We start from the raw sequence: 18,421 nt of genomic DNA on the forward strand, positions 1-18,421 counted from the left end.
AAATTTAATTTTAAGATTTACTATGTTTTCATAATCTATTTCTAACATGAATCATTTTGATGTTCCAATTTTCCCATATTTGGCCAGCAGGAGCCCCTATCTGAAAGGTTTTTGAGAAATATGTGGATAGAGTGAATTAAATAATATTATGAAAGTGATTGTAATCTGTGTTTACTATGATTTTTTCTCCTGAGAATCTCTGTCGATCTAATCTGATTTATTTTTATTTCTCTCTAGGTCTCATGGACTAATTGGCTCTCATTCAGCAGGAACCTAGCAGATCAGTCATCCTGCTGTATGCCAAGACAATGCTTGGTTTTAAAACTGCTCTGAAAATGATTGTAGCAGTGTCGCAATGTGACATTGTCAGGGGGCAACAGGCAGCTTGAGAATTTCCTATTAATCAAATAGCAGCTTGAAGGAAGCCCCTTTCCATTAAGTAGGACTGCATGGCAAGCAGCCCCCACTGAAGGGTTGAAAATGAGCGTCCCAGTGGCTCCTAAGAAATCATGTTACACTCAGTTGCGGGACAACCGAAATGGAGTGAAAAATAATAACGAGAGTATCCTAAGTCTGGGGGATACCAATGCCAATCAAATCACATTGGAGGTCAGTTCCTCTCATGATGAGTCTGAGACATGTGACCTGAGAGATGAAGTTGGAAATGCAAATACAAGTGAGCCAGGAAATGGCACCCATTTCAATAAGGAATTTCACCAACTTCAGGGCATTGGGAAAGGATCTCACGCCGGCCCCACCAGCCTGAAAGATTTTAAGTTTTCTCCAACCGTTCCTAGAGAACTAAATGAAGAGCACACAATGGAGAGAGGCACACATATCCCGCAGACCCCTCGGAGTATTCAGGGACCAAGCCTGTCAAGTTGGAGGAATGTTATGGGTGAGTCCAGTCCAGAGGTTTTGGCTAAAAGGGATGTTGAAATTCCCCGGCCTGTTCCCAAGGATAAATTGGCAAAGACCCTTGACAATGAGGAATTGAGAAGGCATTCTTTAGAAAGAGCAAGCAGCTCTGCTCTTGCAGTGGACGTGCTCACAAAGGAGCGTGTTGGGAGCCTGACTCGGCAGTTTCTGCAGCCTGCACCGCTGGACTCCCCTGAAGCCCCCTGTCATGTGCCCAGCGGTGGGGAGGGGCCACAGAGGACATTGACAGCCCACTCTCTAGGGGCAGCTTTGCTTCCAGCTGACAATACCTCAGAGGGCAAGAGTTTGCGTCGTCCTAAATCATCTACCTCAGAAACCAAGGAGGCCACCCCCTCAGAGACCCAGATGGAGGGGGCACACGTACCGAAAGTTAGTGACAAGAGCACATCACGTTCTGCCCACCCAGAGCGTGCTCTGAATTCAACTTCAGCATCAAAGGAAGTCCTGAGTAAGCCAGAAGCACAATTAGGTCAGGGAAAGGCAGAGTCCAGGCCGGAGCTGAAATTTGTCCAACCCAGGGCCGTGCAGGAATTAAAGTCAACCCAGGCGGAGGGTCTGGGATGTCCTGAGGAGGATAGTATGTTGTCCCTAGAGAGAAAGGGGCCATGTGGGGAAGCACAGCAAGAAGCCACCGCTGGTACACTGAGCAGTCTGTCACATGGCAGTCTCCACCACGTTGGCGTGGGAAGAGGCAGGAGTGGTGAGCAGGAGAAGAGAGCAGTCAGCCTGGGTGAGGAGGGATTTCTTCAAACAACCCCCCAACAGAGCCCCGATTCCTTGGGAGCTGCTGATAATCAGCCCACTGGCAAAAATTCACCAAGTGCAGCTAGGAAATTGGGTGAAATGGCATCCAGCAGCATCTCACCAGGTGATGGTCATGTAGATTTTATTCCTAAAGATCCAACTGACAGCAGGCCCTTGGATGTGAGTGAGGGGAGAGAGGTGCTGGGCAGTGGGACCAGGGACAGTGCTACGGTTTCCACTTCAGATGCTTTGATTGGAGAGAGCAGAACTGAGGTCCCTGAGCCCCTTGACCCTCAAAGCAGCAGCTCAGAAGCAGGGGAAAGCAAAGAGATCATTACATCTGTTGCCAAAAGTAGGAACCGTCTAGAAAATGCAGTTAAGACTGAAAGTACCCCAGCAAGTACAGATTCTCCTCTCAATGTCCCAGCACCCCTCCACCCAGAGACAACTGTGAATGTGACCCACCAGCCTACACCACCCAGTAGCAGTTTTCAGGACTTCGGTGTGTTGAGTGTAGACACGGGGTCACCCTCGGCTGCCCCACCTCCCACCGACAGTGCGCGGTTGTTGACCCCTTCCCCGAAAGTGCCTGACAAGGACACCTGCCCCACTGGGATCCCCAAGCCTGTCGTCGTACGTTCCGAGGATGTACCTTTCTCACAGGAGGGAAAGGAGAACTACCAGGTTGAAAAAACAGAGGAAAGGACAGAGCCCAAGCCCGTCGTCATGCCCAAACCCAAGCACGTGAGGCCTAAGATCATCACCTACATCAGGAGGAATCCTCAGGCCCTTGGCCAGGTGGACACTTCGCTGGTTCCAGTGGGGCTTCCGTACGCTCCGCCCACATGTACCATGCCTCTTCCCCAAGAGGAGAAGGCGGCGAGTGGTGACCTGAAACCGTCTGCCCACCTCTACGAGAAATTCAAGCCAGACCTGCAGAAGCCCAGGGTCTTCAGTTCTGGACTGATGGTGTCCGGGATCAAGCCTCCAGGACACCATTTCAGCCAAATGAGTGAGAAGTTTTTGCAGGAGGTAAGAGAGTGTCATTGTGGTACGAACTATAGGTTGAACATCCTAAAGTTTGTTGTGTATTTTCGATGATTTATGAAAACAGAATATCCTCTCTTAGCAAATTGCAGATTTTGATGGATACACTTGTACAGAAATGGATGTTTTTAAGTAGAGGAGATCATAGACAAATGAACACTTTTGACTAGAAGAGTTTGGCGGTCATAATGAGATGGATTTAACATCTAAGGAGACTTGTTTAAATACCATATAATACATATGAAGTTAGATGTCTGCATTTAAATTGGCTCCTATGTTTAAATAAGTGAGGCTAATTCTTCTATAAGCCAGGTCAATGGAAAAAAAAATCCAAAATAAATATATTGTTCAAATTGATCAGACTTCACCCCCCAAGGGGGAATGTTTTCCTTACGGGAGATTCTCGCGTTCATGCATGTGAAGAACACAGTGAGTAGAAAATGATGTGTTAGGTGTGGGCTCTTTGTTTTAAGTGAGAATAATAATTACAACTGACGTTCGGTTGAGCGCCTGCTGTGCATTGGGCCCACAGAACATGTGTTTAATCTTTCTCAGTCTTCACTATTCCTTACAGCAATTCTCTGGAGGTTGGGGGTGCAGTTTTTGTCACTGTATGGATGAAGAAGCAGACTTGGAGAGGTTTGAGTAGCTCATCTAAGGCCACGAAGCAGTGACAGTGCTGAGGTGCTCACGTAGGCCCTCCTCGTGTCCTCCCTGTGCTGGCCCTTTCAGCACCTGGTGCTGTGGCGAGTCGTCCTCCCAGGGCTCAGAAAGATTTGTCTCCTGAGGCAATCTCCTCAGGGCCCCCGGCGTGGTCAATTACAGGGAAAGCCAGTTCAGATCACCCTTCTCCCTAACACCCTTCAGATCTGCCCAGGCCACTCAGGACACAGGCTGGAGCCTGCAGGATGCCTCAGCCTTTGGGATGGCTCCATTACCGCCCTGACCTTCTCGCCTTCCTCCACTCTCCCTCTGCTGCCTCAGCCCCTCGCACTTCCCTCTGCTTGGAATGTTCTTCTCCCAGATATCTGAATAGCTCTCACCTTCACTTTCTTTAGGTCTCTGTTTAAATGTCACTTTATTGGAGAGGCTGCCTCACTCTCCCTCTGAGACTCTTTTCTCTAGTTTATTTCTTCTTAGCGCTTATCTCCACCTGACGTATATACTTTTTTGTTTTTGCTGCATCAACTAGAATGTAAAGTCCATGAGAGCAGGGACTTTTCCTGTTTTTTGTTCCCTGCTGTGTCCCCAGAGTTTAGAACTGTGCTTGGCATAAATACACGCCCAAGAAATGTTGAATGATAGCTGAATTATGAACTCATACGTGTTGGATCCAAACAAAAGTCAACCAAAGCTCCCTAGAGACAGAATGGGTCCAAAGTTGGACTCTAGCTTCACTGAATGTACTGGCATAGAATGTACAGATCACAGCAGTTGTCAGCTCTGGCACAGAGGAAGAGGTGAATCTATTCTCAGACTAGATCTTGACCAAGGCTAGCACTGACCAGGTACCCCAGCAAGCTCTGACCATCTGTCCTGCCCTGGGGTAGGCTGTTAGCACCGAATCACCCAGTTGGCTCCCTGTCTTCTGACTCTGGGCTTGCTGGAGAGGCTTCCTCACGTCTCTAGAGAGAGGATACTGACTGGAAAGTTCAGGGGTCCAGTCTCTTTGGCATGGGCTCGTCTCTCTGTGCAGGGCTACACGGTGTTTTAATTGGGCTTCTCATGCGGCAGCCTGCAGTGAGAGCGTGTTCTGGCCAGAGGACACTAGAGTCTGGCCCTAGACAGTGGCATCTCAGTAACAATGGACAGATTGCCACTCTGGTTTATATGTCAGTCTCTGAACTTGGTTAATATGAGTCTTGCTCAAATTTCCCAAAACATATCCACCCGGGCCTCGGAGACTTAGGGTCGGGCTCTGACACTGGGCTCTTCACTAAGGCAGGGATGCTCCTTGTGAGGCCTCTGGGAGACGGCCATCCAACCCTCTCTGGGCTGCAGGTACCAAAGCTGGATAAATAAATGAATGAACCTCTTTCTTCTCAAAGTATTGCTGCAGAAGTAATGAGTGCAAGACAGGGCCCCCAAATCTGGCATGGCAGCGTATCTCTTTGACAAGCACACCCTGGGAGACAGTGATAAGGAGGGCCAAGCCTTAGGCTGGCTTCTCCATAGCCACCAGGGTGACTTCTCTTGTCACCAAGGCAGTGCATGCCTATTGGGGTTACCTTTACGTTTTCTATATGTTGTCCCAAAACATTCACTTTAGTTCTTTCCTTTGTACTGTTTCTTCAGATAAACTAATTTGGTACCTCTCTCCCCTCTGCCAAAAAGATCCCCTAGATATTTCTCTGAAAAACACATTCATGAGAGAAACTTTATTTGGATATGTAGGCAAAAATCCTGTTATTGTCTGCAATTCTTTGTCTGTGACCCTTCTTAATTTTTTTTTTGTATATTTCCTTTTTTGTATTGCTTCTGCTCCCTCCATAAAATATAGAATTATTTCTATATTATATGCACATTTTTCTCCAAAATATTTTCTATACTTAATCCTCTAGAAGCCACCCTAAGTCTCAAGGAAATGGGGTAGTATGGGTGTTTGTATGGCTTTAGTTGTTCTGAGGGGTTCAGAGAGACCCCGCTGGTGTGGGGTCAGCAGCACCCCCGTGTGACAGCCACTCTGTCTGGGGACCGTTTTCTGCCATAATCAGAACATCTGAGGCCCAGGCCCTTTCCTCGGGATACAAGATAGAGCAGAGAAGTGCCGGATGTGGTGCTGAGCTAATTTCTTTAATCAAAAGTGAAGAATAGGCTGGCCCTTGGCCTTTGTGTCTATTGCTACGACCTGATGTAACCCAGCGAGTTCCCCTCCTGTGTTCATGCCGGGTGCAGGGAGATCCGAAAGCTGCCTCCCCTGCCAGTGTGCCCCGAGCTCACCACAGGATGGCTTCAGCGAAGCTCCAGGAAAAGAACACATTTCTAACCACTTACAACAGAAATATTTTTCAGTTGTAGAAGTTATATATCTTTTTAATTAAATGGTAACGTCTTCCCAATACAAACTCAAACCCACTTAAGACTCTTCCATCATTACTGACAGAGTCCTGCTGGTTAGCTAGCATGAGTAGAAGTGGAGAAGTCAAGAACCAGTGCTCCTCTGAGGCAGGGAGCTCTTCTCAACTGGCAGAAACAACACAGGCGTTTAGAGTTTCCAGAAACGGTGTTGAAGATAATCTTGGATCTGGTCATGCCAGGACGATAAAATATGCTTCCTCGTTTAGACTGCTTTCTGCTTTCAGCTATCCTGAGGTCTCAAGGACACTCCCTTCTCTTGAGCCTTGGGGGAACCTTTTTCATTTTTGGTGTAAGGAGGTGGGCAGAAGGGGGCAGGGCTGAGAGGACAGGGTGAGGTAGTGTGCTTGCAATAGACCGATGGGGGATTAGGGCTGGTCTCCCTACCCCCTGTACCACCTCATCTCTGAAGGACACTGTGTTTGTCAGGGTTCTCCAGAGAAAAAAAGCATACATTGATTTATGTATGTATGCATGTATCTATTGAGACTGTAAGGAATTAGCTCATATAGTTGTAGAGACTGGCGCATCCAAGATCTGCAGGGTGGGCCGGCAGACTGGAGGCTTAGGGAAGAGTTGATGCTACAGTTTGAGTCCAAAGGCTGTGTGCTAGCAGATTTCCCTCTTCTCTTTTTCTGTTAAGGCCTTCAACTGATTGGATGAGGCCAACCCACATTATGAAGGGTAATCTGCTTTATTCAAGGTCTACTGATTTAAATGTTGATCTCATCTAAAAAACTACCTTCACAGAAACAACTAGAATAATCTTTGACCAAATATTTGGATACTGTGGCCTGGCCAAGTTGACAAAATTAGTGATCACAAGCCCTCTCCCTGCAACTATCCCAATGGCTTCTCAGTGAAGCCTCCACATTTACCCCAGGTCTCCCCAGCCCAGGTCCCACTGAAATCAGGACAGGGCAGATGTGAAGAGGGACAATCCAGGAAGCACTTACTTGTTTGTGTGCCTTGATTGATTTAGGAGTTTGTTTGAAATCACAAGGATTCTTCAGTTTGCTTTCAAAATTATTTCTCTAAAAATACTCCAGTAGAAGAGGAGGGAAAAAAACCATTTGGGGTTCCTCTCTCTGTGTTGATGACTGTGCAGCGATTCCTGTTGTGTTCTGTCAATAAGGATGAAAGAAGAGAGTATGAAGCTTTTTGTAGATTCCCTTGTTTTATTAAAAATGCACAGATTAGGCATCTGAGGCATACTTTTCACCTTTTTAAAGAATATGTTATCTTACCAGAGACACGTTATACAACAAAATGACAGGCATTTGTCGAAAGTTTAGAAATAACAGAAGTCAAACCAATGAATCACCAAAGTAGTAAAGAGAAGTTTCTTATGCACACCCCAAAAAGACAGTTTACAAACTGGGAGCACTTAACCCAAACACAGAATGAGGCTCAGGGTATACTGTCATGAAGCTGCTTACATAGTGACTGTTTATTCTTCACAGTGATTGGTTATAATATTAGAATTTTCTTAAATGATGGAGAATGAGAGGGAATCCTCATATCAACCTTGGGAAACAGTTCAAGTTTTGCCTATGATTTTCAGAGGCATAAGTAAGAAATGACCCAGGTCAAGTTAGTCTTGCAAAATAAGCTAAATTAAGCTTTGTGTGACTGAACTGGTTTTGTCTGCTCAGGGAATTTTCAAGGCTAGTCTCCATTTGTTTTTGATTTTAACACGTTGAAGTTACTGAAATTGTTAAGGTCATTTTTGAGTGACAGCATGATGGGTTTTGCCCCTGAAAACTACCCAGTTTGAAAGAACTGAGGAATTACTGAGATCAGCGTATTGCAATCCCCAAAACCTGACGGATGTAGGTTAGAAATGATAATACTTTTTTCATGAGAGCACCCTCTAAAAGCAATGAGCAATGGCATCAAAAATTTAGAAACTAAAATTAAAAAATAGAGGAAACATAAGTATACTAGAAAGGCCAAAAATTACTAGTAAGAGAGTAGGTAGAGAATGGGAAAAATTTTATCTGAGAGCAGATGTAGAATGTTCTTTCACAGGAATGTGATTTGCTGCAGCCTGAATTCAGTCTATCTACTCTAGCAATCATGTGTATTTTACAATGTGATTATGATACAACTTGAAAGGCCTAATCTTTTGTTTCAATAATGTCAATTTAAGGAGAATTTTGTATCTATTTCAACATTAAAAGCGTATCAAACTAAGGGTTTTTCTCTGCAACAGCTTGGATCAAAGCTTTATAGCTCCTATTAAAGAATATTGTTAAATGCTTGTGATTCCTGAACAAATATAAATTTGACACATTAAATGTATTGTGATTTAGAGCAGAATTAATTAACAGATGCATCTTTTCATACATAGCCTCTGGCACTATTTTTTTAAACTTGAAATAAATTATTTAGTTGTCTTATTTTTTCATTTTTAATAGGAAGAAACACTGATAATATGAACAGGCTTTGTGAGTACAGAATTGCATATATAAAAGGTAGCCATAAGTTGTATTCTAGTCTAAACCGTTAACTACAGGAAAAAGGAATGGGAATGTTATGTTATTCAATTTAAGAAAGAATGGAAACATGATTCCTTTATTTAATACATATGTATTGACTTCAGCTATGTACCAGATACTATTCTAGGTGCTGGGAATTCAGCAGTCAACAAGACTCTGCCCTAGAACCTCCATTGTAATGAAACTTGCTCAAACATTCCTGGGAGCACCACCTTGCTAGGGAAGACACTCAGAGGAGGTAATTTGCAGTCTCTCATTTTTAATTATGTAAATAGATTGTAGAAGCCTGCAAACATTTTTCTATTAACTTCCTTATTCTTCCAAATAGCCTCTTCTCCCTCATTAACAATGCATATTTTTTTCCTAAGTAACCTAGTGAAGACTTAACATAAATTGATCAAGTTCATCTACTTATTATAAGACTAGTTTACCATAAAAATTGTGCCTTTTCTCCTTAGGAATAATAAAACTTTAATAAGTCTATGAATGTTTGCTAAATTCTTTCTTTGTTTCATTGACATTATTTATTTATAGATTGGCTACTTGCAGAAATTCCAATGATTTTGTAGCAATCAAATTTAAAAATCTTATAGAGTGAGTTCTTTTTTCTCCCAGAGAAAGGTAGATTCATAGAGTATTAGAACTGGAAGAGACCTGAGAGATCATCCAGTAGTATTGTCAACTTAGAGATGAAGACACTGGGGACCAGAGAAGGTAAGTGGTCTGTGATGGAGCAACTCAGTGGTGCCAGTGTGGTCATTGTTGGAGCCTTGGTCTCCTGACCACGTTCAGTACTCATCCTATGACGTGAAGTTCTCTGATTGAGCTTCTGATCATTTATCTTAGGTTACAGAACGCCCTGGAAAAGAAGAATTTTGTTCTCCTCCCTATACTCACTACGAAGTTCCTCCAACTTTCTATCGATCGGCCATGCTCCTTAAGCCCCAGCTGGGATTGGGAGCAATGTCCCGTTTACCGTCCGCAAAGAACAGGATCCTGATTGCGAGTCAAAGGTCTTCAGCAAGCGCCATCCACCCACCAGGACCCATAGCAACAGCTGCCAGTCTCTACAGTTCCGATCCTACAGGTAACTGACCCAACAATTGCTGGTTCTTCCTGCTGCACTTTTAAATAGTAATCGTATAAAGTGATGATAACTGTCTAAAATATGAATGCCTCTCACCCTTTCAGAGGAGCCTTTTTCTGTTCTTCCATCTGATTGTAAACACAGACATTTATCAAGACTCATCTATCTGCAGCTGTCATCCTCCATCTCACTTTTAAAATGATGGCCGTTGTGGGGCTAGCCCCATGGCATAGTGGTTAAGTTTGCACGCTCTTCTTCATAAGCAGGTTTGTAGGTTCGGATCCTAGGCGCGGACCTACACGCTGCTTATCAAGCCATGCTGTGGCATGTGTCCCACATATAAAGTAGAGGAAGATGGGCACGGATGTTGGCCCAGGGCCAATCTTCCTTAGCAAAATGAGGAAGATTGGCAACAGACGTTAGCTCAGGGCTAATCTTCCTCACAAAATTTTTTTTTAAATATTAAATTAAATTATAAAAAATAAAATAAAATGATGGCCCTTGTAACCACCTCCTCGCTTCTTGTAGTTTCTCCCTTCTCTATTACATCGTGTAGATGAGAGTTCAGAAAACATTTTCTGTAAAGGGCCAGATAGTAAATGTTTTAGGCTTTACAGACCATTATGGTCTGGGTTGTGACCACTCAGCTCTGCTGCTATAGTGTGACAGCAGCCACAGAGAGTGGGTGAATGAACGAGTGTGGCTGTGTTCCAACACAACGTCATTTACAAAAACAGATGCTGGGCTGGATTTGGCCTGTGGGCTATAGGTTGTCAGAGAGATCTTTCTACACTACAGCACTGACCATAGCACACTTCATCTGTCCACAAATCTCGAACACCCCATATTTACTTACAGAATGACCCTGCCTCCTTGCCCAGCCTGTCCTCCCACTCTGCGGTGGCTGAGCAGTATCGTCTCCTGATGTTCTCTGCACTGCTTTGTTTTCCTCTCTCCATTCTTCTGCTCATGTGGTTTCTTCCAGGTTTTGTGTATTATTTAATTATAGCAATAATACATACCTATTTTGGGTCAGTCTCAACCTATCAGTAGTGATGCTATTGGCTAGAAATGCCTGGAGGCACTCACCTGGGCCCGTACTACTTGTGGCAAGCACCCACAGACATTTCCCCTTTCGGAGCCATGTTGTGGTTGGACTGGCCCTTGTGGTTCTTATGATTATAAGATGTACCTCAGCAACAACCATCAGGGAACTTTGAACAATCAAAGTTTATTACTCATAGGTCCTGGAGGGTACATGGCACGCATGCCTGGGGCCGCGCAATGAGGTCGCAGGTAGAGAGAAAGAGAGCATGAACCTGGAGTTCTGCCTTTATTGGGGTTGAGGGTGGGGTGCCTAGGGTTTCGAGGTCCACTCTTTGTTGGTGAATTTAAAACATAAGTGTAGGAATTAAAGTGCAGATAGGGAAAAGCAAGAGATCAGTCAGAGAGTCAGTTATCTAGGTCAACCAGAGCTTTCTAAAAAGGGGAACTTCACGGATGGGGCAGACTGGCGCTTTATCTAGTTGTGTAGCTGTCATGTGTTTATTTGAGATGGATGTCCTGAAGTGGTTGCCTTGGCAATCAAAAGCTTAATGTCAGGCACTTACATTACAATTAAAAGAGCTAATTATCAGGTGATTACACTACAATAGCCATTGTAAAAAATTTTGAATATAGAAAAATATAAAGAAGAAAGTAATAGTTTAATATTACTTTGATTTTTATCACCCAACCAGAGTTAATATTATGGAGTTTTTTCTTCCATTGTGTTTTTTTTCCTAAGCATTTTTCAATAGTTGAAATAATAATCTAAATTTTGTTTTTTCTTACTAATATCATATTGTAGGCATTTCCTATGCTATCAAAATATTTCAGAAATATTTTAATGGCAGCATAATATTCTGTTTTGTTCATTCATTTATTCAACAAATTTGGGGTGCTTATGTGCCAAAAGTTGTAAATTGAGGACTACAGCAGTGAACAAAACAGAGTTCTGCCTTCATGCAGCTTACAGCCTAATGGGTGAAATGGACAAAAAAATAAGCACGGAAATAGATACTGTGAAATTAATTAAAGAAACCTCAACTAAATTGGAGTCGGGAAGGCCTGTAGGGGGAGCTCTCACACCCTGTCATACATCATCAGTTATTCCAAACAGGAAGAGATGTAGGCTTGCATCTCTGACAGCAAGGTGTTTTCTACTTTACTACCTAGCAGGAGGAAGGAAGATTTCTCTCCCACTGGTAACAGCCCAGCCAATGAGAGAGTGTAGCAACTCAACCAATGAGAAGCCCCTACACTTTAGACTCCCAGTTTCCTCCATTGGACTCTTTGTTTATTACAGCCTCTTCCAATTACCCCTTTTCCTCTATAAAAGCAAGCCCCTTCCTTTGCCTATGGTATAACCTGTGTATCCCAAATTACAATTCTTTGGGTTGTTCTCAAATAAACTTGTCTTGAGGGAAAAACAACTGGCCAATTACTTTTTTAGTTGACAATACATAGTTATAAATTGTGATAAATGTTACAAAAGCAAGGAACATAGTGTTTTGAAAAATTAACCAGAAGAATTATATGGATGGGACAGAGGTGCTTCAGGGACATCCTCTTTGAGGAAATGGGAAGAGTGGATGGCTGTGGGAAATAATATCAGGATTTATTTAACCATTGTCTGATTACTGGCAGTTGGCTTCTGCTTTTTCTACATTATTATTTTTTAAAATTTTTTTGTTGAGGAACATTCGCCCTGAGCTAACATCTGTTCCCAGTCTTCCTCTTTTTTTTTTTTTTGCCTTGAGGAAGATTCGCCCTGAGCTAACATCCATGCCAATCTTCCTCTATTTTGTATGTGGGTCACTGCCACAGCATGGCCACTGACAGACAAGTGGCGTAGTTCTGTGCCCGGGAAGCGAACCCAGGCCACCACAGCAGAGTATGCCAAGCTTAACTACTAGGCCATGGGGCCAGCCCCTCTACATTATTTTAAATAATGTTGTAATTTGTATCTTTGTATATACTTATTTGTCTTCATTCATATTGTTTTATTAGGATAGATATTTGAAGTGTAATTATTGGATAAAAGCATATCCAAACATTTTTTTAAGGCCCACTAATTTTCTAGAAAACTTGTAACAATTACTTTCATATTAGTGTTTCTTGAAAGCGCTATCTTCTTGCCATACCCTTGTCAGCATTGAGTATTGCCATTATTATTATTATTATTGTTATTGCATTTCTCTTATTATTAGCGGAGGGGAACTTTTTTCATCTGTTTGCCATTATATTACTTTGTGAATTGTCCTTTACTCAGGTAATTATTGATGGTCTTAATGGTTAGTTTTTTTTTGACAATCACTTCAGTAAAAACATCAAATTAGTTTTTGATGGTTCCCGTGATATATGTATATTATGATGAGTCTACCTGTTGTTATCAGAGCTGCTACAAGTCAATTATGTGATTGTTTCACTCATTCAGCAATTATTACTGAGGGACTGTCAGTAATGTTGCATGTCAGCACTGTTCTGGGTGTGGGGAAATGACAGCAGACAAAAATCCTTGCCCCATGGAGCTTAAATTCTAGAATTGGGGGAGCAGACTTTTTTTTTTTAAGTAAGTAAATAAATTACATGGTCTTGTGGAAGAATAAATAGTACTGAAGAAAAGGAAACATTAGCAAAGAGGAATATAGGTTTGGGACATGAAGGAGGGGGATTACAGTTTTAAATAGGGTGGTTGAAAAAGGCCTCCCTGAGAAGATGACTTTTAAACCAATCCCCAAAGGAAGTGAGGGAAAGATATTGGGGGTAGAGCATTCCAGGCAGAAGGAGGAGCCAGTGCAAAGGCCCTGAGGTGACAAGAAGGCCAGGGAGGCTGGAGCAGAGTGAGTGGAGGGGAGAGTAATAGGAGATGAGAATAGAGAGGTGATTGGCATTGCGGGTGGGGGAGTTGTGTAAGGTGTAAGAGCCATTGGAAGGATTTGACTCTTACTCTGAGAAAACCATTGGAGGGTTTGGAGCTGGGGCAGCGTGAGTGACTTTTGTGTAAACAGGATTTCTGAATCCCATGTTGAGAGTACTCTTTGAGGGGACAGATACTGAAGCAGAACAGGCAGGAGGTGATGCAATGATCCGGGCAGTGATGAGAGACAGTGACAATGTAGAGGACAGGGGGGATCCTGACTGACTGGACATGGGCTGTGAGAGAAAAAGAGCAATGGAAGGTGACTTCAGGGCTCTGGCCTGAGCAACTAGGAGTTACCATTTAGAGAGGTATGGACAAGCGGGTTTAGCAGAGGAGGTAGAAGCTAATTTAGGACATGTTAAGGTTGAAATGCCTTTAGTTATCCTACAGGATAAAGCATTGGATCTAGGGGACTAGAGTTATGGGGACAGTACCTAGCTGGAGACATGAAAGTGTTAGTCATCAGCAGATGGATGGTGTTCAAAGCTATGACTCTCTCCTTCGCTGTGCTGCCATTGCTATCCAGCACCATTTCACCTTCACCTTCATCAGTAAGTTGTAAATTTGCTGTGAACTTGAATTATGTACTTTTGAAATAGCGTGATATAACAAATGTTAATAGTTTTACTGCATGCACAAAATTTGGAAAAACTTCAAATTCCTAAAAATAAACTTTGTTGGGATTCATCTTGCAATAGTCAAGGTTTGAGTAATGCAAGGTCTTGAAGAATAGCACTTGCATAAAAATAACACTACCCAGTAGAGGCAGGCAGCTTGAGCTCCTTCTGAGGCCGGCTTATTTGTGTCACACATTTGTGATGAGGGTAACATTTCTTCAGAGTTCAATTCAGCCCTCAGAAGTGCATCTATGAGGGACTTCTCCATCCCTACTCCTTCAGGACTCCAACTTTTTTTCTTGGGCTTCTGGGTATTTTAATTTAGAGAAAGATGTGTGTCCACATGGGTGATTATAGGGGACCCAGCAAAGCCTCGTGACAATGGTGGGTATCACTCCTGCAGGATACTGGAGATGTCAAATCCTTCTTAGCGCTGTTGAGAGGATCACCTGGCATGGGCTCCGGGACGGACAGTGAGAAGTTCTTACTCCAGAGACTGAGGAGCTTTACAGGGCGATGACTCAGCTCCCTTTGGCTCCTGGGCACCAGAGCCTTGCCGGTGGCCCTTTGCTTGGCCTACTCGCTTGGCTCATCCCAGACAGCAGGCCCTCTCCCTTCTTGAGCAACTTTGCTAGAGTCCCCAGGCTCTCAGGACCTTCTCTGGCAATATGCTCACTCATTCACTTCTTTTCTTTCTGCAGATATCCTTCCATTTTTCTTCATGTTTTCCTCAGAGATACTCCCTTTCTCCTCAAATACTATTTTCTTTTTATTTCACATGGTCCATTAAATGCAGAGCCAAACTCATTATCCACCAAAAAACTATTAATAGTTTCTCTTAACTTGAGAGCTAGAAGGGTTTAACTTTCAAACTCTCTCAGGAAATGAAGAGAAATATCTACATAATGTCCTTCTGGAGTGAAAGGGAAGAAAGAAAAACCAATCAGCTTGGATTCCATATTAAAGAAGTCTGAGTGCTCACCTCCTGCCAGGCCTTCCTGTTGACCACCTCTGTGAGGAGTCTCTCATTTTGTTCCTTCATTACAAGAAATCTTCCAGCAGGAGGGAGTGAGATTCACCCAGGACTAGAATTTAGAAAGCTACGGAGAAAAAGAAAAACTCATTCATTTGTTCAGTAATCACTTCTTGCACATTTCCATTGTGTTAGCCCAGATCTTAAAAGTAAACGTGGATAGATTTGGCTATATTAAAATTAATTCTCTGTGTTTTTAAGCAATCAGTAAAATCAGAAAAACATCAAGACTCCAGTAGATTGATGAAAAGGGCATCAACAGTTAATTTAAAAATAAGAAAATAGAACTGATAAATAAATACAAGTCTAAAATGCCAAATCTGCAATTCTAAAATTCTAAAAGCTATGAAACCACAAGGTTTTTTAATAACTCATTTGATGACAATACCTTACCCACCAACATAAATGTTTATATTTTTATTTATCTTGCTTTGTGTGACTATTCATGCATTTTGCTGCAGAAGTATTAATGAGGTTAAGGGGTTCTGTCGGAGTTATACAACACATGTTGTACCCACAGTGCATTAGGAACTATCGTTATTTTTGTATTATAAGTGAAGGAAATGAAACTTAGTAACTCATCCTTAGTCATGTGGCTGGTAAGCCACAGTACAGAGAATTGACTCAAGACTCTTATCTCAACCCCCGCACTACACTACATCCTTTAATTGCCTATGTTAAATCTTACTCTAATGTAGTATCTTTATTTAATAAGGATAAGACCAACATTTGTGGATTTTCTATGCCTTAGAATAGGGGTTGGCCAAACATGGTCCATGGGCTGGCCACCTGTTTTTGTAAATAAATTTTATTGGCACATAGCCATGTCCATTTGTTCACCTTTTGTCTATGGCTGCTTTCAGAGTTGAGTCATTGTAAGAGAGACAGGATATTGCTCAGAAGCCCAAAACGTGTACTATCTGGCCTTTTAAGAAAATACGTATTGACTCCTGCCTTTGTACATTGTCAGTTACCATTTAGTGTGGTACCATTTAGGCTGAAAAAGTATATGACACATTTCGAAACTCTTCAGCCGATGAAAGTCTAGGTCTGGGAGACAAAGTGAATTTAAATTTTATTAATGTATTTTATCAAAATGAATCTATTCACAAGGACATCCATTGGTTTTTCCTTCCTGGGGAATTTAGCTGACAGGGACTGGGGTGGAGTACTGCTACCGGGGAGGCCCCAAGGAGGCACCACGGGTGTTGTGGGGACTATAAGCTTTAGCGAGTCTTGAGTTTATGCACCCCTGGAGAGCAGCAGGATCTAAGCTTTGTAGCCGTCAGTCTTACACCAAACATCAGCTGGACAGACTGACTCCTTTGGCTGAGATGCTTAGGAACGAATCTAATGAGGAACCGTTAAAGGAGTCTCCAGGCTATTCTCATATCTCTTTTCAAGACACCTAGTTTTCTTAAGATGGTGGTGTTAAGAAGTCTTGGCCATTTTCTTTTCTCAGAGGTCTCCCCGCAAACAGCAGGAGAATAGTGTTGACCTTGTCTTTAGCAAATCTAGAAATATTTGTGTATCAAAACCATAATGATGGAGGAGGGGCTGTCAAATGCAGAAAACACCTAAAGAGGATGCTTTCAGCTGTAGGTGGGGATTGGTCAGGAGAGCCCACAGAGCAGGTAGCTCACCCTGGGGAACCCATTCTTGCAGCAGTGGGGCAGAGTACATAGGCAGGAGTCAAGTGTCCATGACCCTGTTGTTCACCACAGATCAGCAGGGAGGCAGGGCTGAATGAGAGCACAGACAGCTTTACAGTAATCAGTCTGCAAGGTCGGGTGTCAAGAGACTCTGAAATACAAGCAGCCCGCCAGCCGCCAGCCTCATTTGTCTGGAGAGAAATAGGTTAAAACAAGAGCCTGTGCTCACACACAACCTCAGGTCCTCACCATGGAGCAGAGAGAAGTCCTGCCAGCTTTGAATCAAGCTCCAGCCCCTTCGTGTGTGAACATCATGCAGATAGCTAGACAGGAAGAACTCGCCTTATGAGAAGATGAGTGAGAATCAAAAGCCCCCCTCCCCACGCCCCTTCCTCTTCTCACCACCACACATTTACTGGGCCCTGGCTGCAGGAGCCTGGGTCTCTGGGAAGCACAAAAAGTATTTTCTTTCTCCGTTTGTCTCCCTTCCTCTTATTATCATTATACATTGTTGCCATTATACTTCTTATTCCTCTCATTACCATAAAATTTTATAGAACTAAGTGCCCAATTCCATTTGTTCTGGTTCAAGATGAAGTGCAGAGACTGGGTCTCTCCCTTAAGCACCCCCTGGGCCCCAGATGAGTCAGTTTTGACACAGCCATTTAAAGAAGCTCATTTCAGCTACCAAGAGAATAATAAGGCATTACTGTTTATACCTGCTTCTTACAAAGCAAGTGATCCAATTCCTAACCACTCTAAAAATCTACTCCCTTTTCTCCCCTAGTCTCTCATATCCTACAACTTTTCTGGAGCTTCTCTCTTTCTCCCCAATTCTCAAATATCTTCCATGAATACTCCCTGATGCCCACCCCATTCATTGCCATCAGGATCTTCTTGATTCCCCCTGCCCCATACCCCGCTTCACCACCACTGGACCCAGAGTAACTGCCAGCCTTCCTTTCTGGTTCCATCCATGTCCTGGGTGCCCTCAGAGAAAGGCTGGGGAAGCTCTGGACTTTCCACCTTATTTCTTGAGACTCTTTGAGTTTATGCCCTGTTGTTTTTTTTTGGACTCGCATTCATCTTCTCATAAGGTAAAGTCTTCCTATCTAGCTGTTTGCACAGGAAATATATTCCAGGCAGAAGAAACAGTACACACAAAGGCCCTGAGGTAGGCATGAGCTTGTCATGGTCAGAGAACAGGAATAAAGTCAGCATGGCTGGAGTGAGAGGTAAATAGTAGGAGAGAAAGTAGGGAGGTGAACGACGGCCAGATCATATAGGGCCTACTCACAAGGCAAGGTAGCACTGAAGATCACCGAGATAATAGAACTCTCATAATGGTCTATCATCAGGCCTGGGACCAGGCTTCCTTCAGAGCATCACCATGAGGCAGAGGTTAGGAGCAGGCCTTCTGGCCTGGAGGAGACCTAGTATCCTGCCCATTTCCCTGAGGAAAGAGAAGTTTCCTGGTAAGGAGTCCCTGGTAAGGAGTTTAGATTTTAATCCAAGTGTGATGGGGAGCCCATACAAGTTTTATATGTGATCTGATTTGTGTTTTACAAAGATCATCTGGGGTAGTCTGTGTAGAATAGAATAGAAGAGGTAAGAGTAGAAGTGGGAGACTAGTTAAAAGCTGGTGCATTTATACAGATGAGAGATACTGGTACCTGGCAGGGTAAAGGGAGAAGAGGATGGAATTGTTGGAATATATTTTGGAGACAGAGCCAATAGGATTGGATGTTGAGGATGAAGGAGT

The 18,421-nt window shown here is 43.2% G+C and overlaps 1 protein-coding gene across 2 annotated transcripts in view; it reads left to right on the plus strand.

The window, feature by feature from the left end:
* The first annotated feature begins 258 nt into the window (after positions 1-258).
* MTUS2 (microtubule associated scaffold protein 2) overlaps positions 259-18,421 on the plus strand; it is a 411,904-nt gene continuing 393,741 nt past the window's right edge. For both annotated transcript variants that reach the window (XM_058547941.1, XM_058547942.1), the window contains exons 1-2: positions 259-2,715; positions 9,153-9,393. In XM_058547941.1, the coding sequence (XP_058403924.1) occupies positions 481-2,715; positions 9,153-9,393 (2,476 nt within the window). In that variant the 5' untranslated portion in view covers positions 259-480. The remainder of the gene's footprint in view (positions 2,716-9,152; positions 9,394-18,421) is intronic.

This window comes from Diceros bicornis, chromosome 9 (genome assembly GCF_020826845.1).
Source record: "Diceros bicornis minor isolate mBicDic1 chromosome 9, mDicBic1.mat.cur, whole genome shotgun sequence".
NCBI lineage: Eukaryota > Metazoa > Chordata > Mammalia > Perissodactyla > Rhinocerotidae > Diceros > Diceros bicornis.